Raw genomic sequence first — 24,940 nt, forward strand, 5'->3', positions numbered from 1 at the left:
AACTTTAATGTTAAATTTAAGTTCTTTATTTGAGTGCACTTCATTAATTTTTTTTAACCTCTCCACTGTCTCACAAAACAGTTTACTGCTTTAGCATCTAAGTACCATTTCTATGCAAAGCCACTGATCTCACAGTCCCGAAGTACACAGTTGTTCTGTTCTCTAACTTGAAGTGCTTCTCTCCCTCTGCTGATTCTCTCATGTCTCCATCATCCATCCATCTGTCTGTCGGTCCATCTGTCCATCGGGCTGCATGCAGACTTGGAGATGGAGAGTGTAATACAGGACAGTGCATGGGTGGCCGACCCGCTAAACCACTACAGCCTAAGTTCAGGTAGACTATAATCCTTTGGTGTGCTGCACCACCACCCCCTAACCAAACTCCATAACCCCGAGTGATTTATTTGCACTGTCTGTATACCTGTCACAGTAGCTTACATTTTGGGATATAGCTGGGTTTATAGCTTCACTCTTCAGATGGGAAAGTCTTTCACAACGTAATCAACTGTCCTGTCTGTGACCTTTAACACACTTGTCCACATTATCTCTACCAATAAGCCTTTAGCCACATGTGGTTGTGCAGTAATAGTGGAGCATGAATGGCACTATAATTTGCAAATAGGTCTTTTTGTGTGTGTGTTTGTGTGCACTTTCTTTCATTGGAATTGCTATATGCTTGTATAACACATTTCCCTTTTTTTGGTTTTTACCTTTGTATTGTAAAATTCTTCTTCTCATACTCCTGTATTTTGTATATATTTCAGGTTTTGTCACAATTGATATAGTTTTTCATGGCATCTGTAAAAGAAAAAAAAATGCTGCATCCAAAAGTTTTGGGATTTGATGTAGTAGTAGTTGATGTAGTAGTTTTAAAATGCCCCCTCCCCCCAAGCTGCTGAATGTGGTCTGTGGCTGGATGGGGGCCAGCTGTGTTTGTGTGTGTCTGTTTAGGCAAGGCTGTAAGGCTGCAGCAGGGGTGCTGTGGTGCTAGGTCTCGACCGGCCTTGATTTATTTAATCCTTTTACAATGAGGGGGCCTGTAAACCCATCCATTGAACGTTAAGCTTTGTCCTGCAACAGTAAGAATCTCTGTCTCCCTCTCCATGGTGACTGAGAGAGCACATTCCTGCCGAGAGCCACGCAGCATTGGAAAAATGTGCTTGCTCTGCCTAGATCCACTCTGCTCACCACTAACCTTTGTTGTGTCCCAGTAAAACTATGGAAATTGTTAACATGCTGCACTGCTCCAGTTAAAAATGGAGATGATAGAAGCTATTAAGAGTTACTAGTCCTTCGGTCCATGTGCGTGTGTTGTGTTCCAGTGGAATCAGAAAACAGAGACTACTTTCTTTACAGTAAAAATAGGCTCTTTTGTTGACAGCTATGTGACAACAAAGTTGTGAGCTTTGGATAAAAAATGATGGTCAACCTTCTCTCCTCCCCAGACAGCGCAATTGATCTACCAGTTACTGACCCAGATGTAGAGCCCCCCCTGTTCCCCTCCTTAGTTTAGACCTTCGTCATGTCTGGGGACCAGTGATTTGGGCAGCTGTGAGCATACATGAGCCAATACAGCTGGTTTAGTGGAGGAGACAGGAAGAGAAATTGGTGAGAGAGTAAGATTTGTCCTTCTGTTCCCGAGGAGCTCAGATCATTTCCTGGCACTCTGGTTCTGAGCTGTGAAACTATTCAAGGTCCCTTGTGTTGCTCTGTAACTTCAATAAGAGACTGTTGTTGGAGACCGCACCTTTGTTTGGGGGAGGCTGCTTGTGATTACATACTAACAACTCAGACTATGTTGTAAACTGAGTGAGTGTCATCCCTAAAACAAATTGTGCACTGTGCTGTGTTGCAATGCTTCAAAGCCTACAGTCACCAGGTGGTAATTGAAATTTACAACCATGCTGATGTTTCAGGCAGCATGGCTTTCTGCTCCTGTTTCTTGTACTTGGCATGCACTTCCTTGTTCTTTCCATATCCCAGAGGTGAAATAGATGAGAAAGATCCATGCAAAATAGAAGCTGTATGATACTTAATCTAACACCCGGACTCTCATCTTTTTGTATGCTGTATGGCATCAGGGTAAGAGCTCATTAGTTCCTGTATAGGTAACTGGTGTTTTTTTCCTAATAGCCTTCAGTCCTTTGCTGTCTTGACACTGCCTCCCACTGTTCTAATAATGTCACAAACATTGTATTCATATGATTTTATTTCAAAGATATCTCGACAGACGTAAAAGTAAAACGCACCATACTGTATGCAAAGTGGACAAATGAATTACAGGGGAAGAAAACTTGCTGTGTCTTGATGGTTCAGCCCCCTGCCATCTATTACATCTCCTCCTCATGATCAGTTCAGAGAGAAATGTTAATGGCTTTCCCTTTGTACTTCTAGAACAGACTTGTTTGAGTTGAACTTAGTTTGGCTTTCTCAGTAATTTTCCCCAGTGCATTGAGTAAGTGCTGGGTGATATTAGGAGAAAAAACAGTTCTATAGGGCAGGACATTACATACACATGGAGGAGGGACAGCGGTGGAAGGAGTATTCACATCCTTTACTTGAGTAAAAGAACCTAGAGAGCAATGTAAAAAACTAATGCTCCATGAGTAGTAAAAGTCCTGCATTGATAATCCTACTATAGTAAAAGTACTGAAACATTATCAGCAAAATGGGCTTAAAGAAAGTAGAAAAGTAGAAACAGTGGTGACTGATTATATCATCATATATGACATTATTAGATTGATAACAATCAATGTGTAAACCACATCTGAATGTTACGGTCAAGGTTGATTTGTACTTGTTACTTGGCCTTTGGACTGAATCTTTTCTTTTATATGAATGAAACCATCCAAAAAGTTTAAAAGGGAACTGCTTACAATTCATAGACATCTGAAATGTAACTGTGAGACCCTAACACACACTGCTTTTTGCACGGGATCATGGGCTAAAAATAAGCCAATGTAGTGAATTTGATCTCATCGTCATATGTTTTCATGGGAAATCTTAATCTTCAAAGTAACTAGTAACTATAGCTGTCAAAGAAATGCAGCTGAACAAAAAATAGAATATTTCCCTCTGACTGGTGAAATGGAAATATAAAGTAGCAAAACATTACAAACAAAACAACAAAACACTCTAAAGTAGAGGCCGGCTACAGAAGAACCAGCAACACAAAAAAAGATATAAAAGTAAAATGTATTTTGACAAAGAAGGCTGCAATTGGAAGTACAATGCTGGGAGAGGGAGTGAGAGAGAATGTATGAGGCAGAGGCATGGTAAATGTTTAAATAAAGAGGACCAGGGGGATAAGGAGTATCAATAAGAGAAATTCTCTCTTTTTTCAGGGATTTATGTTAGGACTTTATCAATGGACAAGATAGACCTTGAAGTAACAGACCGTGAGAGAATAAATGTACCATATGTTTACAAAAAACTAGAGTTCGTAATTTGTCGTTAAGTCACAGTTAAAGAAGACTATGTTAGGTTGACATTTGTCCTCCAAACACGTTTTTTGCCCCTCAGATTTTCGGCCTCATGGCCCTTGGGCCAGTGCTTCAGAATATTAGTGTCTCTTCCTAGAACTATGCTTGTACATTACTTGAGTAAATGTATTTAGTTACTTTCCATCCCTGAAGATGAGAATATCAGCACCTGCATGCCAAGAAAAATGTAAGGATCAGCCCAGAGAATCTTTGTGGAACTTGTTAAACGCAAGTTGAAGCGATCACATGCAGTGGAAAAGTCTGACTGTAGTCTTGTGATTCTGGACCAACAACAAATTACTTTGACTTTATTTTGACTCCACGTGTCCTCTTAGGGACTAAGCTAATTAAGGAATTAATAAGATAATCCTTTCAGGGGGGGCAAGGGGCCCCTCAGAGGGGAGAGCTGATTTAAACTCAAAGCAAGACCATCCCATGTTTATGGTGGACTGAATCATTCTGAACGGGGCTTGATTGGTCAGCAGTGTTTTTGAAGTTCTCTCCTTCCAACAGACACCAGACCAGTTGGATGAGTTATTAGAATGAGTTTGATTTTGTCAGTCTAGGAGGACATTTAAACTTTGAAGTTGGCAAGTAGCCAAGGGGAGAATTGGTCAGAGCGCAAGAACATAAGAATAACAGAAAATTATGTTTGAAAATACTTCTCGCATCCTCTCATAGTCGCTGTGTATCAGCGCAGTTTCTCAGCTCAACTTAATCTAGTCTCGAGAGTTTGTTAGAATTAGAACCTTTAATACACGCCCTGAATTACACCATTACTCAGTTTATGTAATTATTTAAATATTGGAAGTAAGCAGTTATTCAATTTGGAGCACTTTGACGGAGAATAAAAACTGTTTGTTAGTGTGTGTGCGGCGTTAAGGAGTGTTTTCCACTGTGTAAACCACCAGTTTGCTTCTTGGCTGCGTGACTCCCTTGATGCCTTCATATGCTGTTGGAAATATTAGCATCAAGCACATGTGTAAGCCAGCAATGCAACTATGTCCGGGCGGGCAAGGTTGGAGTGTGCTGAAGGAAAGCGAACATGAATACTGTGTGAGCAACTCTTGGTCATAGGGTTGTATACAAAGACATGACAATCTCTTCTAACACTCCTCTACAATTTCCAAGCTGTTTCATTTCAAATGGCTATTTTGTAAGAACACATTTTGTAATTCTATTGGACAGTCGCACTTAAACTCAGCAAGACCTTACTGTGTAAAGTTTACAGCATTTACATCTTTTGACCTTGGGTATTGGAGCTTAGATGGAGCTCTTTGCTGAGTTTTGGTGAGTTGGAATCAGGACTCTCAAGTCTCACGCATTGGGCATGAGACACAAGCAATTCAACCCGTTTACAAGCTCACACGCCACACCTTGTATTTCTCACGCAGAGAAATTACCAGGATAACGCCCACCAAGTTGCGCCACTATTTTTTGTAATAGTGGAACAGGTAGAGGAATTAGTGATGTTTCGGTCGCGAACGAAGCGGCTCTTAGAGCCGGCTCTTTGAAGTAAACGATCGGAGCAGGCTCCTGCCTGTGGGCCGGAGCGGGAGCCACTTTTTTTTTTCCTCGACTTTTTTTCAGTTCAAGCCGCACGTGATTGCTCAACTACACGATGTGTGGTGGCTTCTGAGTGTACGCACTGAGCGGGAGGGGCGGGGGTTACAGGCACAGCGAATGGAACAAATATTTTTATTTGTACGAATTTATGTCATTAATCAGATCAGATAATGACACTCTGAATCTCACTCTGACCTCAGTTCAAAGCTTGAGAACCCTGTGGAGTGTTTTTCATAAATCGAAAAGCACACAATGTAGGCATGGCATAACTTGTGTTTTTGCTTTATATATCACTTGGCGTTGCTGTTTTTGCCCACCCACCTACATATTGTCTTCATATAAGATTTGCATCAATAAAATGCACGTTTGTTAGACTGGGATGAACAAGCGGTGATTTCCATATTTCCGTGAGCACTTGAATGCACCATATACGGGGTTCTGCGTCGCAGCGGAGCTTTGTGTCGACACGAGCTGACCGAGCGAAGAGGAGAGTTGGCGGCGCTCCTCCGCCCGTTCAGTCTAAACTTCCAACTGTGGATGCTCTTTCTCACTTGGCTTTTGCGACTTTGAGATGGTGTGCCGTCGCTGTTCTGAACAGGCGTAACAGTTACGGTTAGCGGGAAAACAAAACAAAAGCCAAATTGTAGTTGTACTTTGGACTTTCTTGAAATCCTGTTATAAAGCCTCAAGGCAAACCCAGCGTCATGGACCGAAGGTAAGAAAACACGTTTGAGCTGTGTCCGGTTGAATTCTCTCTATTCTCTGCCCTGTCTGGTCGTGGCTGTAGTCCAACCTTACTTGTACACCGTGAACAGTAACATAATGCTGCATGTGTCGCGTGTTATTGTGAATAAAGGAGACCGCACTTTGAATGATAGACGGGGTTTGTAGAGTTCAGAGAAGTGGGGAAATATTACTCCATCCTCACATGACTCCACATTTTCCACTTTCTCACTCGTTACACGTAGTCAATAACCTATGAATAATGTTTGCTTTTTCCCCGAAGTGTTGAAAGATATATAATTTCCCAGTAGTGTCATAATATCGTAAGCTGATAAGGATTTTGATACGAATTAACGACGTAAAATTTACTTGTAACCTGCAGTTTTGGAGGACATTTGAATCTCTAGTCTTCACAATGCGTCCCTGCTGAGCATCTGTGTGATAAAGCAGCCTTCACATCAGCGCCAGACGTGCTCGGTTTGCAAGGCAGAGAAAGAGAGTCAGTTCTCCAGGAAGCTGAACTGAAAAGTGGAAAAATAAATAAATAGTATTTTTCAATTTGACCCGCTTATGGGAGCACACAGCTGACTCGCCCACTTCCCTCTCTGCCCTGCACTGAAGTTGTGATCAGTGGTTCATTGAGAGTTTGATCAAGAAGACATTGCTCTTCCTCTCACCACACACTTAAGCTCTCACGTCCAAACAGAGGTCACTGTCACTCATGGCCGCCCTTCAGGCAGACACTGCTCTGTTGTTTACACACTCAGTGGCCATCTACAGTAGAAACACCAACAGGAGATGTTAGTGGGTGTAAACAGCATCTCCCAGTGTGATGTCCCTCTCTTTACTTGAATTACAGCAAACATTTTCCCTGTGAAAGTCACCTCTCAGTGGACAAGTGTCCATTTTTCAATGACAGTGATCAGGAAGTGATTTTTATAATAGTCGTTAAGTTGGCCTCCTGAGTTCCTTAAGTAGCTATAAAAGATAAGTCTCTCAATGTTGTTGGTCACAATTGGTTGTGGCCAAAGGAATATATTGAAAGCATTTTGAGCTTAGAAACTGAAATTATCAAGTGTGTCTTTACATGCTAATGGAATGCATGGTATTTAATAGCTGGCAGACAAAACTGCAAACCTTGTCAGACTCAGTATTAACTCACAGCAAATGTTACTGGGTCCCAGAAGGACTCAACTTTAATTTGAAGGACCCATTTAGAAAACACATCCCAGCCAAACCTGTGTTCTCTTGTCTGTCCATCCCATTCTCGTGAATGCAATATCTTGGGAACCCCTGGAAGGAATTACTTCAAATTTGACTCAAATGTCCACTTGGACTCAAGGATGAACTGATTAGATTTTGGTGGTCAAAGGTCAGTGTGACCCCACAACACATTTTTGACCATAACTCAACCAAATCATATGCTAAGTATGACAACATTTCACACAAATGTCTCATAGGATATAACGAAGAAGTGATAATGTTTTATATCCAAAAGGTCAAAGGTCAGCTTCACTGTGACATCATAATGTTGTGCAAAAACACTTTTCTGACCATTATTCAATATAACTTAGGAACAGAAGGAGAGAAGGTGAGTGTCACTAGTATCACATTTGGTCAGATACTGAATTGCTGACACTAATCTTGGGTGTCCACCTTGAAACTGTGCTGATTGTATAGATCTTCTGTGCTGCCAGGTTTAAGGTGTGTGAAGCATCCACCTTTTACAGTTTGTAACTTCTTTGCAGCATCATCCATATTTGAAGCATTGAAGTTCACCACAAGCTCATTGGTTCTGCTGATATTGAGCTTCAGGTGATTGTTGTTGAACCATGTGCTGAAGCTCCCCGTCACTTTTCTGTACTTATGTAAAAATAATCTATACAGCATGACAGACAGAATGTTTCTCACTGGAAGTTATTCACTGGAATCACACATGTCAGTATAGCTTTAAATTCTATCTTGTCACAAAAGATACTTAATGCCTTTTATTAAATTCCTTCAAAGTCTTCATTACATGTATTATGAGTCTGGACAGACATGGATATGAATGCAACGTGACTGGTTGGCTGAGGCATACAACCATGGGGTGGTAATTTTATTCTGAAAGTACAACTGTGAAGAAGGGGGCAGTTTGAATTTCCCGCTCAGCAGCTTTCATGGCTGTGTGTGGCTGTTGAGTCTCGAGGGGGTGGTGGCTGGAGCTGTGATGAGAGCATTCTGATGCCCCAAGGAGCCATGGTCACACCTGCTGGTGGTTGTGTATTCAGGGAACACTGACACACACATTAGCAGTATCAAATCTCAGGCTAGAGTCTGCTGATTGGCTCTATGGTGTCACTGCTCTACTTCAAGATCTCTGTTGTGTTGCTGTGAAGTTAGAATTTTCTTCCAATCTGTGTCCTTTGAAAAGCACCTCTCTAACTGAATGGAATGAGGGTACCGGTTTTGGGTTTGAGTGCGGAAAGAGAGCATGGTGTTTGCCATTATGCCTGTAATTGCTCCTGCTGTAATGCTTGGTCTCTTTTCTCCTCACCCCCAGCTCTTCGTGTCCTCTCATTGGGCTCTTGTCATAGTCACACAGTCAGTTAAGGGCGTCACCTGAAACTTGTCAGTGTTCCTTAGGCATTTTAACAATCCTTCACTGTGTTAGCTTTGTCCTATCTGGACTTCATTTGTTAGATGTGCAAATGCCAGTTAGGGAAGTTGGCTCTCATTTCCATAGCTGTGAACATCTTGGCCCCCACCCCTCTTATAGTGTGTCATATCCAAAATATATCATCAGTCTCTTGTCTGTCTGGAAATATTCTACAGAAGCCATTTAACTGTTTGTGTTAAAGGGGCTCTCTTTACTTGAATGGTTAGCCCTACTCAACCTGTGAAAACAGTTGTATAATGCCCTCTGTGTCTCTGGAGTCAAGTTGAGAAAAAAAACCCTGAAGATGACATCTGATTGTGATGTCACTATGGTTATGATATTATTTGGGCTTTAGATGACAAATTTATAAATTAAAGTCTGCAATACAGACCAGAGGTTTGGAGTTTGAGGACACAGGTGTTTATCAGACAGGGAAAGACACCATCCAGATGCATTATGAAAAATGAAGGTGTTTTTGTTTTGTTTTTTTGGACTCATGCTTGGCCCTAAAAGTCAGGCATTTGCTGTGCAGATTTTTTTAATGTGCCCCCTGGAAAACTCCTCACTAAATCACTTAAAAACCCCTTTTAAATGCCCCCAAGCTCTAAATCTTGTAATCAGAGGCAAAGAACGCATTTTAAGTTTTTATCAATCTCACTACCCTTAAATTAAATGCCCTTTCCCTGCTGGATTTCAGCAGTGAGTGTGTCAGAGGCTGTTTCTGTGCTGAGCATACTTGAAGAGCTGCTGGCCCTCAGGCTGTCATGTGCCTTGACAGTAAGCAGATGGGAATCTCGGTCCGTCCTCTGGAGAGTCATGCTTGCCGGTGCACTCCTCTTCCTCGCGTCTTACAGTCAGTTGAGCTTTGTACATAAAAGCGACGTGTCAGTCTAAGCCAACACAGTTGCACAGTCAGCTCCCCTCCTCCTCTACATGATACTGAAGGCCCTTTTTGATGCCTCAACAGTGAGTAAACAAAGCTGCCTCAGCGGTTTTGTCTGAGGGTACAGCAGCACAGAAGGAATTTATCCCAGAGGGTTGAATTGTAACTCTGCTTTTCCCTGAAATGGACCGATGGGTTTTGTTTTTGGATGCTGGCTCAGAGGCCATCTGTTGATTCAGTATTGATTGTGCCGCTTGATTAAAATGGCACACAATAGAGATTCAAAACTCAAAAGTCTGATTCAGACATTTTTAATTTACTTGGAGGTGTGTGTGTGTGTGTGTGTGTGTGTGTGTGTGTGTTTTGAGCATCAGCTGAAAGAATCCGACTGTAGAAAACAGTAAGTGACAGAATAGATTTGATTATCAACTACAGCAAAGTGAAATGAGAAAACGCATCACACAGTGTGAGTGAAGTATCTTGCAGAGTGTCTAGTGAATAGATGGCTAGACATGCATAGAATACCATGTCATTTCGGGAAAAAATGCCCATCATCACTTCAGTTATTTTTAAGTCATGAGTGAGTTAGTGATGTATTACCCAACACTTAAAAGATTTCTCCACAGGTATACATATTTAACAGTTTGCAAAGAAACTGATGTAGCAGAGCCAGCGTTATCATCTATTTTATTATCCCTTTTGTGCCTCCTCCTTGTCAAAGCCAGGTGTCCAAAACATTATCCACAATACAACTTGACATCTGACAGTTTGATCAGTGAGTTGGGGGTGTTCCTGTCCATTTTGCTGTCATTGATCCACAACAAGTGATTTGAGCAAAATATGAGAGCAAATATGACTGAAAAGTAATGAGTGTCACTGAACGTACTTGGCTGCCCACAGTATTCTGAGAGATTTATTCACGCACTGACAAAGTGTGCATATAGTTTTATCAGTATTCTACCAACACAATGAGAAACTGATAAATTCATTCAGCTACAAAGTAGCTTTCCATTCCCATCAGCTCATTAGTTTTTCTCTGGTCTTGATGTTTGAATTCAAAATGTACTCAATGGACTGTCAATTAAGTCTGTTGCATGCAATCTACCTCCACAGTGTACATTTAGCATGGAAAACAGGCAGACGCTCATTAATTTTTACCTAATGGTCTCTGGGCAAGAGGGCCAAGTCTCACTCAGCAGATGTTTTTGCATGATTCTTTCAATAATTATATTCATAGCAGTACATGTGTGCGTCATGATGCTGTGTGTGACTATAAATGAACCATATTATCATCACTTCTGACAAATCATGGTAAAGACGCTGCCTTGACACTTTGATTGTATTCTTGTTATCTTCCAAACACACAATTCAGCCATAACTTTCTTTTACTCAGCTTGTTTTGCGGTCTGGAAATAGTTTGGTAAGCACTGGCCTACTTTCAGTTATATTGTAATCAGCGCAGAGCTCAGCAAGGCACAGCAAACAAAACTGTGTCTCTCTAAAGACAAGTTTTTTATTTGATTGAATTTTAAATGCTGTCTTTTAGTGTTGTTTTTGGGGGCCTATTTTAATTTTGGTCTTAGTCTAGTCTTTGTGTCAAGCTGTCACTATAGTTTTGATTAGTTTTAGTCATGTCCATGCTCTTTTTAGTCTAGTCAAGTTTCCATCGACTAAAAGTCTGAGCCTTTTAGTCCTATTTTAGTCAGAATTATCTGTGACTATTTTAGTCTAATTTTAGTCAATGAAAATTGTATTTTAGTCTCTTTTTAGTAATGTAATTCTATTTAACCCAGTCAATATAGTATAAGTACCTAGTAGTAAAGACAAAACCCAAATTTTCTTTTAGCCAAACCCATTTCACAATTGAAACATGGTTGTCTTATTATTATATTATTGTTACCTTATAGACTCAAGAATACATCCATTCCAGACACGGAAGACGCTCTGATTTCATTATGTAATGCCTTGAGATGTCTCTTAAGATTCGTGGTGTTTTTTCCTGTGATTTTGTGGCCACATTTCTCCCCATCTTTTTCCACAACACATTCCGTTTTCTTTTCCACTTCTATGTAATGAAAGTGTGTCCAAATGTCGTTTCTTCTTTTTCTCCCAAAGACGAACCCTGGCTGGCCGGCCATCGGTCCTGTTCTCTGTGTCAGTTGTCTGTCGTTAATGCTAATGTTCCGCAGCTGCATCTTCTAAATAATGCCCGAGTGGGGATTGAGGAAGTGATGTCACTTGCAACTGCGCAGTGCAACCTGATTCAGCCCCTGAAGTGAGACACAGGAAACAGAAATACTGCAAAATAATAATAACAACACGACTAAATTAGATGAAATAATGTTCTGACATTTCATCTCGTCTCGTTTTAGTCAACAAAAATGAAGAGACATTTTAGAAGAGTTTTTATTTTGTAAACCACATTTAGTCTCGTTTTTATTCGTCAGCAATATTGCCTTATATATTTAATTATAGTTATCGTCACATGACTAACATATACATTGTGTCTCGTCTCGTTTTCGTCATGTGATAAAGGTTTGTTGATGATGATATTTAGTCATATTTTTCGTTGACGAAAGCGACACTGCTGTCGTCTTTAAATTGCAACCTGTGCATTTGTGTTGGTCTGAAGTCATGCGCAGATAAAATGTCGAAGCTGTGAACACGAGAGAAGCGAGAGGCTTACAATCTTGACTGTGTTTATAGTCAGTTAAAGAAACGCGTCCTGGAATATCCATGAGAAAACTGATGCGACACAGCAGGTTTTCCACTTCAGCCCAGAATAGCTCAGACAGGAGATGTTGGTTTGATCACCCTGTTTTCAAGATTGAGTGCAGTTCCAGATGGTGTGTCCGAAGGACACAATGATCGTTGATCAGATAGCTAATGGATGTTTTTAATGCTGTAATATACTTTCACCAGTTGTTCTTGGGTTGTTGTTTTTTTTTCCTTGGTTAGACCTTGTATACTGTCACTTTAAATGTTTCAGATTTCAGGAGCATGGAACATGTGGCTGCTGGGTGCTGCACGGTCTTTTATTGGTGTCCAGGATTCAGAAAGAATGGTTGTGCTGTGGAAGACTGCAGAGTTAAAGAATAATAAGTGTAGAAAGAGTTGTTGGTCAAAGTCAGTGTGAAGGGCAACACAATACAAGTGTCCACAGAGGATCAAAGAGAGACTTAAAAAAAGTGAGATCCAAGAGGAGAATGTTTTTCCTGAAGGAGCTGAGGGTGGACCACTGACACCAGCAAGAGAACAGCGAGACAAGAAAGATGAGAGTGGACTGGAAGACATTGTCTGTCACTCTCGTCTTTGACCGAAATGGAGAGCTTTCCAGAGTGGTGAAGGTATGAAGATGGAGAGGAAAGGGCAACTGATGCTGCTTTAAGAGTTTTAAAGGGTTTCATCTCAGGAAAATCTTGTAAATGTCAGGATTAGTAGGATCCCCTTCTTCACCGAGAGAGGTTTGTATTAGAATATATTTTAATATTCAGCCCAGTAACAGTGTTAAGATGATGAAATGGTTTGTTTCTAAGCCTGCAGTCAAACTGTTGCGACTGATTGGCACAAGTGCAAATACAGTTTAAGAAATGGCATTTTAGATGCGCTATTGTGCTGACTTGGTCAGTCAGTGGAAAATTTAGGATTAAAACTGTTTTAGGATGACAGTTTTCTATTGAATCTATTTTTCAAATTTTTGCATCTGTTTTAAGACTGACGTCTTAATCTAAAACATATTCTCGGGTAAAAGAAAATTTCATCAAACAAGTTCATTTCATCTCCATAGCCAAGTCAAGTAACTGACCCAGAAGTGGAAAAACACTCTGCTACTATCTCACCAGTGGCTGGCAATGTGTGATTTTCAGTGAAGATTTTTTGAACAAATGTCTGGAGTCAAGGCCAGCTCCATTGTTCCCCCCTCCAAAAAATGCAGATTATTTGATTCACTTGATAGTCTTTCCACCTCTCTCTAAAGCAGAGAAAACAACTGGTGTGTAGTTTAAGAAGCTTACGACTCTTTCCCAGACATAGTATCTGATTATTGCGGTTTGGGTTTTTGGGTAGGTCTGCACCTTTTTTTTGTCTTGTTTTGAAGGGGAGCGAAGGATACTGGTATTGGATGTGGAGGATTCCTTTGTAGTTTCCTGGGAGGTGGTATTTAAGAACTAAGCTTTCACCTCAAGGAAACTACACATGCATAAAAGAAGGGTTTGCATTAGAATTAAGCTGAAATGCACAATGGGACAACCCTGAGCAGCTTGTATGGGGTTTCACTCTTGTGCACACATAGACCTTGTGTGAGAGCCGATCCAGTGTCAAGCCCACACGTACTGTAGAGTAGCAAACAGTTGTGTAAGAGATCTAAGATGTATCCTTCCTTGCCTCCCTCCTTCCTCAGTGTCTAAGAAGCACGGGAAACTGATCACCTTCTTGCGCTCCTTCATGAAGTCCAGGCCAACCAAGCAGAAGCTGAAGCAGAGAGGCATCCTTCGGGAGAGGGTGTTTGGCTGTGACCTGGGAGAACATCTCCTCAACTCAGGACATGATGGTGAGAAACAAAACAGACACAGCTGAGAGCAGTAGTACATCCTGGATCCATTTATGCTTTTTTTGTTAACGCCATCCATTCTCAAATAGTGGCCAGGGCCTGTTCTCTCGACCGTAAATCAAGGTCCTTGATTTAAGGCCGAGAGAACAGGCCTTTATATTAGAGACAGGCATTGATACCTAATTTCACCTGCTCCCTGGTCCCAAACTCAGTACTTCCTCCATGTTTCCGAGCACTTATTGCAGTCCTGTCATTCCACATGACTCACCGTGCTTTAACAGAAGTACTGTTTTCAGTCATTTGCCACTTCCAGTCATTCCACTTTGCAATGAATGATGCTCAACAATCCCTACAGCTTTTTCATAGTTAAAGTCTTTGTGCATTTCTAGTCGTAAATAATTTGACATTTTGAGAATGATGATTTTTTTGTTTTGTTTGCCTAGAGTTGGATGAGAATATTAACACCACCCTCATACCTGTCAGTTAAATATGAAGCTGCAGCCAGCAGTTGATGAACTTAACTTAGCATAAAGCCTGCAAGTGGGGGAAACGACTAGCCTGGCCCTGTCCAAAAATAACAAAGTCAGCCTACCAGCACCCCTAAATTAACAAGTCAAACATAATTTGTTTAAACTACACAAAAATCACTGTGTAAAAACAACAAGTTGTGGTTTCATAGAGTGTTATGCACAGGCACAGGGTGCAGAGTCTCTGCTGGTTTGCTGGCAACCTCATAGTAGAGACAAGTCTCAAGAAAGTGGCTGCTCCTGGACAAGAAATACTTCCCCCATCTGTTATTTGACTATAATCTGAGAATTTACAGTATTTAGAAGTACAGCACACAATTGTCTATCAGGTCCTTTGCCATCGTGATCCATTAAGCTCAAATTATGAAACGTGATTATAACATACATACATGCCAGAGCTCAGTGTTAATTGTGGAAATTTTTGTCACCTCAAACATACGTGCTGCTGCTCATCCATTCCAATTCATGAGCTAATGGTTTTTTACATGAAAGTCTTGTCAAAACAAACACCCAGCACACACTGCATATAACACCTGCTCTGTCCCCCCTTTCCATTTGTAATTAAGACACTTGCTGGGCTAAAGTCTGCACCTACATTTATCTGCTGTCGCCACATTGATTTTCCAAGCCCTCAGCAGCATGATGTCTGGCAAGTGAGCTGATGTGATGTCTCAGTGATAGAGTGGGAGGATAATGGTGTCCTGATTACACTGTAACATCAGCTTTATCCAGAGTAATGATGCTACTCTGCTGTTGAAGCTTGATCAATAACTTCATTTCAGTTAATGTTGACACCAACTTGAAAACCCATTTATTCATGTTAATGAATCATTTTCTGTGTTTGGACATGAATGGTTCTCATTTTACCAGCGTATTAGCTTACACTGATCACACTGTAGCGAGTGTTGTTCATTTAACAACCGTCGTGTCACAGATGTTGGGTGTTCTGCATCACAGTCACATGTTCATAGGTGAAGGAGTCAATCCTTGACCTCTGTAAATCCTGCCTTACCTGGGAATGGAGAGATAAGCCCCTCTGTCACACTTTGTTGGGTTAAATGGTCAACGTGTCCTGACTGCTTGTAAGATATGAAAAATAACAATGGCCCCATGGATTGAGACAAACACAGTTAATAATTATGATTCATAGTTTCTAAGTAGAGCAAACATATTTTGCTGGACTGCTCAAGACCAAGGGATGTGCCTACATGAGGCCGATGGCGAGCTGCCACCCCACAAATTTCTTGCTGGCTTGGTACTACACTTTCTGGTTGAAATTTGACCTTTCACCACACAACAAATGGAGATTGAGGATTGAAATCAAAAGTTAGCAAGTAATTCCTGTTGGGTTTAATAACTTTAACTTCTCTACACAACACCATCACATCTAAACTGTGGAGGTCCACAGTACATTAGCCCATCATTAGGCTTAATATCTCTGCTTCCACTGTCAGTGTAAATGTATTCAGTTCCACTCTGCAGTGGCAAAAGGTTTTGACTTCTTACTGCACTGACAGTTTGAAGTTTGAAAAGTGTTTAAGAGATCAAAATCATCGCTAGCATCAGTTGAAAGCTGTTACTTTGAATGTTTTTGTTTTAACAATGTTATTAATGTTTTTACTAATTGTCACTTACCAGTAGTTAGTGCTTACTTTAGCAAGAAGTAACATTAGAGCTATTTGTCCCGAGTAGCCTGAAGACATGGGAGGGAAAACCAGAAATATTTTCTCCATAAAGTATGATCCAGTTTCACCCAGATCAGTGAAGAAATGTGTAAAGTTCTGGTGGTTTTTGGCCACACTTCTTCTCTTTATACATCCATGGCAGCATCATAAAGATTCAGAAAACGTTTCACAAAACGCAAGAATAATGTACACCCCGGAGGGCAGGAAGAGTCATCAATATTTTTATTATTTGCCGGGAAATGCCAAACTCTGAAATACCATTAATTAAATCGACACAACCACTTTTTTCCATTGTTGGACCAGATATTGGCATGTAGCTTTCATCACGTGTGAGAAAAACAATTGGTGATTTTGAAGTGGATGAATTCTTGTTGCGTCAAACACTGACTTCTGTATCTTTGTGACAAGAAGACCTCAGAACCAAATCTTCCTACATGAAGGATTTATCCACCCTCACTGTCCTCTCATCTGATGCAGAATGCCAACTAGTTTCCTCAAATATCGCCTTGTTTTCTTTTTTTGCTATGTGTGGAATTTATCTCAACAGCTGCTTAAGCGAGTGTCCCACACTCTGTCATCCTCTGAATGATGTGTGAGTGGTGGGCGGCCTGGGAGCCTCCTCATACGAGTACACACCATCCTTAGCTCCCATATACACACACACACACACACACACACACACACAGATAAAAAACGTGTCTGTATGATTCATTGTTGCTGAAGGACAATGAAGAAACTCTGTGTTTTTCTGAGGTTTTTCTTTTTTTGTCTGTCCATCTCTAACACGCAATCACTTGTATCGTGCTTTGAAGCAGAGTGTACGTGATTGGCCGCCTCACTCGCATACAGCAACATGTTAGCTAGCTTTTTGCTTCATCCAGAAAAAAAACCAACAGCACCTAATAAAGAAATTACATATTTTCAGGATAAGCTCTTCAGGATATGTTTGTTTCTACTCTACAAGGTTCAGGAGTTTCCAACCTCAGCACTGAAAAGTTAGTTATTCACACTCTGTATTCACACATCAAAAGGAAAGTCATTGTATTTTTGACCTTGTAGCGCAGTGAACACTGGACAAATATTGAGTCATATGTTATGTGATGACACGCTGTTTTTCTCTTCACAGTCCCCCAGGTCCTCAAGAGCTGCACTGAGTTCATTGAGAAGCATGGTGTGGTGGATGGTATCTACCGACTCTCTGGAATTGCCTCAAATATCCAAAAATTGCGGTAGGACACACAAACTGCCTATTTATCAGGATCTTTACTTTGTGCAGACTCCTTCCCAGAAATGTCCTTTGCCATTGGAGGAACTCACAAATCTGATTCCACAATGTCCCTCATCTAAAGGCTGATGAAATCCATTTAGGACTATTGCATCTGGAAAAGAAAACAAAAACCATGATGACGTGCCGTGCAACGGTTATTCCACATCCACAGTTTTTACCATTTAAAGTTTTCATACCAGGACTGTTGTACATTGACAGTCAGACAGTCAGAAGAGTTGTGGCTTATAGAAGGCAACATACATTATGTGCTGTGGGCATGTTAAATGTTATTGATTTGTTCTCCCATGCTGTGAAATGTGTAAGGGTAAGGCTGTGCTTCCTGTGGATATATAGGATAGGATAGGATTGTGCCTTCTTAATTTCCACTTTCACAGTTTAATTTTGTTACTAAACTCTCTTGAAACAGTGCCCCCTGATTGCCCAGCTGCCAAAATCCAGATGTGAAAAGAGAGGAGGTCATAGAATTGTTGATACACTCTATTAAGAGGGTACGCTCCTGGCAATCTTAAGCTTTGTGACCAGTGTCAAATGAATGATCATCCAGGTGTTCACTTTTCAAGACACATACAGCGTACTGACTGTATATGCACTTTGTGGAGTAGAGTAAGCGTTATTTTGTCCCAGAGGGAAATTTGTCTGGGGCACAGTGTTAAAGTCTGTTGCTTCACATAGCAAAAAAAAGCATCACAAAAACAAACAAACAAAAAAAAATTATGACACGGTGTTAGACAGTTGCTTCACATAAAAACATTATCTTAAAACATAAAAGTGACATATGACTCTCTATTTGATATTGAGAACATGGTGGCAAACTAAACAAACTAAGTATTAAAGTCCTAAGGTGCTTATTTATTTAGTGCATATTGCTCTATAGCACTGAAATTTAGCATTGGAGTTCAGCAGCTTGATTGTTGCTGGAACAAACGATAGCTTCAAGTGGTTTGGTTTGCAGTTTACCACACAGTCTTCTTCCTGATGGCAGAGGTTTGTATTGATAGAGGAGGCGACGTTGAGAGTCTGCAATGATTTTGTGTAATGACTGCTATCTGGTAAAGGTTCTGTATGGGCTAATATTCTTGCGTCCCTATTACCTTCACTGCTGTTTTGTGCATGCTAGCAAGCCTGCTTTTCATTTGTGCTGTAATTCCATATCTAATGATGCTGTCTAGAACTAGCTGGTTGAACATCAATAAGATCTGGCTGCTCAGTCCAACTGAGCAGGTTACTCAGAGAAACCAGGTTATGCAGGTCATTGGAAAACATGTTTCCATGCACTGTAGTAACCAGGTTACTGTAAATCCATGCATACATACAAGAGGTCAGATATCAGATTTCTTGCCTCCCCTGACTCCCCCACACAGCTCAACAGTGTCTGATTTTAACAAGTATTTGATTGTTCTGCAGTAGAAACCAACTTATTTAAATTTGTAGTGGCTGCATGATGTTAGTTTCAGTTTTATTCTTTGTTTGGATGAATTCGATTGGTCTCAGTCTCTGATTGGTCGAGTTTGTTGGGGCTGTACTGTATGCTGCCTGAGGGGAAGAGATGCAGACACTATTGATGACTAAAAGACAACTCTGCATGATTCTAGAATAACAATCTAATTATATAACTATCTAATTATCTAACGATATAATTTTGTGCAGAGGTAACAGTGTATTTATATATTTTTTTGTTCTAATAAAACAAGCATCACTCAAAGCAAAGGCTGTGAAGGGCAGTGTTCCTGAGAGAAGAATTGATATTAAAGAGTAAAACTATATTTCAGTCTTAACATATTTGCATGCTTTGTTTATTTTATTTCATTTGTGTAGTTATTTTTGTGACTGTGGATGTAAATGCAGCCTAATTACAGTCTCAGTTCAATGAAACTAAATGTAGATCTTAGAGAAATGTAGGCCACATTCCTAATTCTTCTGTTAAACTTAAGGGAGGCAAGAAGACCAGTTTCATAATAATGACTTATTTTCTAGTTTAGTATGAATTAATGTAAATAAATTGCATTCACGTAGGTGTTTTTGTCGAAGAACCTCAACTCTGAAAGAATTTTTTGAAAAGTTGTGTCATCACATTTCAGTTCTCCCCTAAACACAGCTGAAATTATGCTTGACTTTTTTCATGTCTTATATCCATACACCCAACTTCTGTAATCATTCATTGTTGCATTTTTCTTCAGAAGTCAGTTTGTTGACTCTGCTTTTACCCTCTTTCTCTTTCATCAGGCACGAGTTTGACTCGGAGCAGATCCCTGACCTAACTAAAGATGTTTACATCCAAGACATCCACTGTGTTGGCTCACTGTGTAAACTCTACTTCAGAGAGCTGCCCAACCCCCTCCTCACCTACCAGCTCTATGAGAAATTCTCTGTGAGTAAAGCTTTTGCAGGACTAACCACTTCTCCTACTAATATGTGCATACAATCTGCTAACTTTTATAGCACTTGACTTTTTAGGTTCTTCACTAATGCCTCAAAGGACACTGATAGGATGTGACTTTAAGTACTGATTTTATATTTGTGCTTGATCTCTGTAGAAAAGAAAGGAAATTCTTTAGATTTATGTTGGAGGAATTTCTCAGATTTGTGTTACGGTTATGAGTCACAGACACCCCTAAAATCATAGCATTGTACCGGCCACACCCTGTCATTACAAAGGCAGCAAACTGCTCTTTGTGTGAATTGGGATAAAAGCCTTCTCCAAGCACAACAGAGCTGTCCCTGAAGATAAAGTAAATGTTTGCTGGTTGTTATGGCAGCTGGTGGGGGCATTTGCTGCAGACTGATGTCCCCTGTGTGCTCCATATAACAGCATGAACCTGGGATGACAAGTGAATGACCTTTATGTTGATACACTAACACATCCCACTATTTATCTCCCTCTCACTATCTCCACATCTCTCCCTTTGTTTTCACTCTGAAGGATGCTGTATCAGCAGCAACGGACGAAGAACGACTCATCAAAATCCATGATGTCATCCAGCAGCTTCCTCCACCGCATTACAGGCCAGTGCAGAACCACACTGCTCCCCGTTGGCAGACTCAAGAACTGCCAGTTTACGGATGCTCGCCACACTGTGCATTCACAATCAGTTTTATGTCTGTTCATGTCCAAATCAAGGGTTTTTGTGATCCCACACTGTATTGAATGGAATCATTTGACAGTTCCCAGCAGACCCTTGCACTGGTGATATTGAATTGAATTTCCTGTCGTTTGTGAAAGTAAACAAATGCTAATTTCTAAGTGACATTGCTCCCAGATTTGAGACATAGTGAAATATTGATGTTCTGAAGAAGTACCTCTATCATGGGTGGCTGTGGCTCAGGAGGTAGAGCAGTTGTCCACCAATCAGGAGATCGGTGTCTCGAACCCTGGCCTCGGCAGTCCACATGCCAAAGTATCCTTGGACAAGATACTGAACCCCTAAAAAACTGCCCCCGATGCTTTGCCATCGGTGTGTAGTTTATACATCGCTAGTGGAAGCCAATTAAATCTGAATACATTAATGTTTGATTTGCAGGACCCTGGAGTTCCTCATGAGGCACCTTTCCCGCCTTGCAGCATTTAGCTACATCACCAACATGCACAGTAAGAACCTGGCCATCGTCTGGGCGCCCAACCTGCTGAGGTAAGACACCAGCCTGCTATAATAAAATGGTCTTTGTATGCATGGTTTTCCTTGTAGCGAATACACTGTAAATCATCACCTAAAAGCTGTACACAATGTAGATTTTAAGTTCCCTTTAAAGACAAAGTAGATCTCAAGATTATTCAAATGATCTTCCGAGTTTGACCTATTTGTAGTGGAGCTTATGTTGGTTTCTTTTATATTACTTACATTAATGATTTCCCAGATTTGAATGAGCCGTGATAAAGAGCTTTGTGCAACAGAAAGAACCCCATCTCCTGCTTTAAATGACTCATTCAGTCTAAATGGAAGGATTTAAGCAGCTGTTTGTGGGAGGGAGCTGGTGATTAACATCAGACACTGGAAATACATCTCAAAATAATTTTACAGAAATTATGTAACTTCAAATAAAACCATTTCAGAACAGGTGGAATCTTGGTGATTCACTTCCTTTAAATTTTATACTTGTTTTAAGTGGACCTCTTTATTAAATCAAATAAAATTGTTCCCTTTTCACTGTTGTTTGTCCATGCTTGTCTCAGGTCTAAACAGATTGAGTCAGCATGCTTCAGTGGCACAGCAGCCTTCATGGAAGTCCGAATCCAGTCAGTGGTGGTGGAATTTATTCTCAACCATGTGGATGTTCTCTTCAGCGCTAAACTTAGTTCGCTAATCCGAGAGGGAGCAGGTAGGTACAACCATCAGTTAGATAAGTACCTCTGCTCAAAGTCTCATTCCATTGCTGCTGGTTTTACTTGAGCAATAAACACTGTTTCCACATCACCAGGTCATAATTCATTGTCACGGCCCAAATCCCTGCTGGTGTCATCACCCTCCACCAAACTTTTGACTCTTGAGGAGGCCCAGGCTAGGACCCAGGCTCAGATCAACTCTCCAGTCACTGAAGACAGCAAGTACATCGAGGTGGGCGAAGGTCCAGCTGCCTTGCAGGGCAAGTTCCACACTGTCATCGAGTTTCCAACTGAGAGGTTTGTTAAATCTTCTTCCCTAGGACAATTATTAGAAAATCTATCTTTGAACAGATAGAGAATGCACATCTATCTTACAGTGTAAACCTACTGTAGATTTTATTGTAAAAAACATATACAGTATTTTAATTTCCTGTCAGTTGGACTTAATTAATGCTGGATTATGTCTCCCTCTGATGGTTGCTGGTAAGAATGCAGGCAGAGTCATGTTTCTCCTACACCAAGTGGTCAGTATCTTACAGGTCAGACCCTGATTGACTCCAGTCTGAGACTTGGGCAGATATCTTAACAATGAAGATGATCTGATTTTACTCATGTAGAGTTTCAAAAGTAGTTAAAAACAGATTAATGTGACTGATTGCTTTGGTCTGGTGGTTAAGGATCTGTCTTTGAGATTTCTGTGTGAATAAGGGAAACTTACTGCTCACTGCCTGCTTGTCCACCACCATTTTAATCACAGGAAGAGGCCTCCTATTAAGTCCAAGAAGTCTCCTGTGGGTAGTTGGCGTTCTTTTTTCAACCTGGGCAAGTCTTCCTCCATGTCCAAGCGCAAGCTGCACCGCAACCCGAGTGAGCCCAATGAACTAAAGGCCATGGCTCTTGCTGGTGAGTCATTCCTCCACAGCTGAAATGAAAATAGCCAGTTTTTCAATCACATTACAATTGGGCATTGACAAGAGTTTATTTGACTAAACATGGCTGAATGTTGCTGGCTTTTACTTGTTATATTTCAGGGGGCAGAGGAGACACAGCAACATTAAGATCAGCCAAAAGTGAAGAGTCGCTGAGTTCCCTGCACAATGTTGAAGGTAATCATTTGTGTCTACCTGCTCACTTTGACTTGGCATAATGAGTTTGATCAGTCAGTGCTGCCCCTAGCAAACTTCAAATGCTCATTTTAGCATTGTTTAGCCTAGTGGTATACTGTGCATGAGGCATTTTAAAGGATGTAGTTTCTGATTATGTTCTTGCCCTCATTCAGGAGAGTCCAAGGTGTACCGACCTCGGCGGCCACGCTCCAGCAGTGATGCCCTATCAGCTTCCTTTAATGGCGAGCTGCTGGACAGCCGGCAGCACTGCAACTCCTACGACAACCTGGATGCCACAGAGGACAGTGACGGAGACGACGGACCCATCTGTGTGCCTGCCCTCATCTCACCTCCTCGTTCAGCTGGTGAAGATGTGGACCTCAGTCCGCCAGATATTGGCATGGCCTCCCTGGACTTTGACCCCATGTCTTTCCAGTGCAGTCTCCCTGACACCTCCTATGCCTTCCCACTTGATGACTCACCAGGTAGGGCAGAGGGGCCCATGTTAAAGAGGAGCCCTGGCAGCATCTGTGGCAAGAGCAATGGCTCTGACCTCATCTCTGCCACCTTCCTGGGCAGCTTGAGGGGGGAGGCCTTGTTGTCCACAGACATCAGCAGTGCTGCTGTAGAGAAGGTGGAAAGCAAGAAACTGAACACATCTTATTCTTACACTGATAAACCCACACAGGCTGTGTCACCTATTAAATGTGGAAAGACCACTAGTTTGACAGTATTTGCCACTTCAGAGCTTTTCTCTACAGAGACTTCTGACAAGAATACAGCTGGACAGGTTGTTTCTCCACAACCATTATCTCCTCCTTCAGTAGCCAAGGACTCTCCTCCCCTGATGGGCAGCATGCTGTTGAGGGCAGCTGAGCTGTCCCTAAGTGAAGCTTTCCAAATGGAGCTGCACTCGAAGCTGACAACCTTTGACAGTGTGAACAGTCAAGAGCTGAAGGGAGAGGACAGCGTACAGCAGCCACCAGCTGCCGCCAGCCAAGAGCACCAGGGTAGGAAGCAGAGAATGACCTTTCTGAGTGTAGTTTTTGGCATGTTTCTGACTTGTCATTGTTTTGTTTACACCATGTAGATTAAACATAAGGGGCTAAATCATGGCATTGTTTATGTGAATGTTTTTTCTAGGTTTAGGTTCCCAGCTTTGCATGGATTTCATCTTAGATATACAGTATGATGCCTAAGTACTACATTTAACTTTTCCCCTCTTTCCCACTCGTGAGCACCTTCTAGCCAGCCTGCCAGCTGTCATGTCTTTTCTTCACTGTCTTCTTTCTTACTTATTCATTCTTCAACTATAGATCCCATGTGTTTTTGTGTCCCTGCTAGGAGTCCTATCTCCAAACTCTTCAAAGGACCTCTCCCCTCGGTCCTTCAGCTCTACAGCTCCCACTACTGCTCCTCCTCCTCCTCCCCCTCCTAAAAATGCTGCCCGCATGTTGGCCCTGGCCCTCGCCGAGACTGCCCAGCAGGTCTCTATTCAGTCTCAGTCATGGTCTTCTGAGCCCTCGACACCGGTGTCCCCTCTTCAGCCACAGGAGGCCTCTAACTTCCAGAACCCACATTTCCAGACTTCCTCAGATGTGGGAGCAGGGAGAGGAAGTTCCCCGCCACCTAACAGCAGTGTTTTGACTGTCACCCCGGCCTCATCTTATCCCTCCAATTCCAGTCCTACAGTCAAGCAGCAGCCACTCGAGTTGACCAGCACAATAACCAAGCTATCAGACAGTTCCAAGTCCTCTACTACACCTGGTTACCAGCCAGAAACACACTCCACTCCACCAGACACTCCTTGTTACAAGTGTGCCCCACTCCCCAGCTCAATCAGCCTGACTTCTCCAACCAGGAAAAGTCCAGAAAGACAGCAGCCTGTCACAGGACAGATCCAAGTCGGTACCAGCTCATCCAGTAACACGCCAACCACCACCCCCAGTGGCAGCTGCAAAGACACTAGAGTCTTACCACACCCTGTACCTGAAGTAAGTGTCATATCAGTTTCATATGTAGGTTCTGTAAATTATTAAGGTTCTGCTGCAGTGCTGCTACTGTCAATCCTGTCTTTCTACATTGAGTCTGCCTTTGATAATGCCAGTCATTAATAATTATGTGATTTTAGTTTACTCTCATTCAGAGAGTAAGAACGCACCATAAAATACTGCC

The 24,940-nt window shown here is 41.5% G+C and overlaps 1 protein-coding gene across 7 annotated transcripts in view; it reads left to right on the forward strand.

Moving 5' to 3' along the window:
* arhgap32b (Rho GTPase activating protein 32b) overlaps positions 1 to 24,940 on the forward strand; it is a 120,768-nt gene that overhangs the window by 90,280 nt on the left and 5,548 nt on the right. For 5 of the 7 annotated variants that reach the window (XM_076751109.1, XM_076751110.1, XM_076751111.1 and 2 more), the window contains 12 exons: positions 260 to 334; positions 13,692 to 13,841; positions 17,180 to 17,282; positions 19,565 to 19,709; positions 20,262 to 20,344; positions 20,860 to 20,967; positions 21,510 to 21,655; positions 21,755 to 21,956; positions 22,417 to 22,562; positions 22,691 to 22,765; positions 22,939 to 23,775; positions 24,110 to 24,759. In XM_076751109.1, coding sequence (XP_076607224.1) covers positions 260 to 334; positions 13,692 to 13,841; positions 17,180 to 17,282; positions 19,565 to 19,709; positions 20,262 to 20,344; positions 20,860 to 20,967; positions 21,510 to 21,655; positions 21,755 to 21,956; positions 22,417 to 22,562; positions 22,691 to 22,765; positions 22,939 to 23,775; positions 24,110 to 24,759 — 2,720 coding nt within the window. Of the gene's footprint in view, positions 1 to 259; positions 335 to 5,190; positions 5,764 to 13,691; positions 13,842 to 17,179; positions 17,283 to 19,564; positions 19,710 to 20,261; positions 20,345 to 20,859; positions 20,968 to 21,509; positions 21,656 to 21,754; positions 21,957 to 22,416; positions 22,563 to 22,690; positions 22,766 to 22,938; positions 23,776 to 24,109; positions 24,760 to 24,940 lie in introns of those variants that run through there. The other 2 variants (XM_076751116.1, XM_076751113.1) reach the window with 2 other exon arrangements.

Source organism: Chaetodon auriga, chromosome 15 (genome assembly GCF_051107435.1).
Source record: "Chaetodon auriga isolate fChaAug3 chromosome 15, fChaAug3.hap1, whole genome shotgun sequence".
Lineage (NCBI taxonomy): Eukaryota > Metazoa > Chordata > Actinopteri > Chaetodontiformes > Chaetodontidae > Chaetodon > Chaetodon auriga.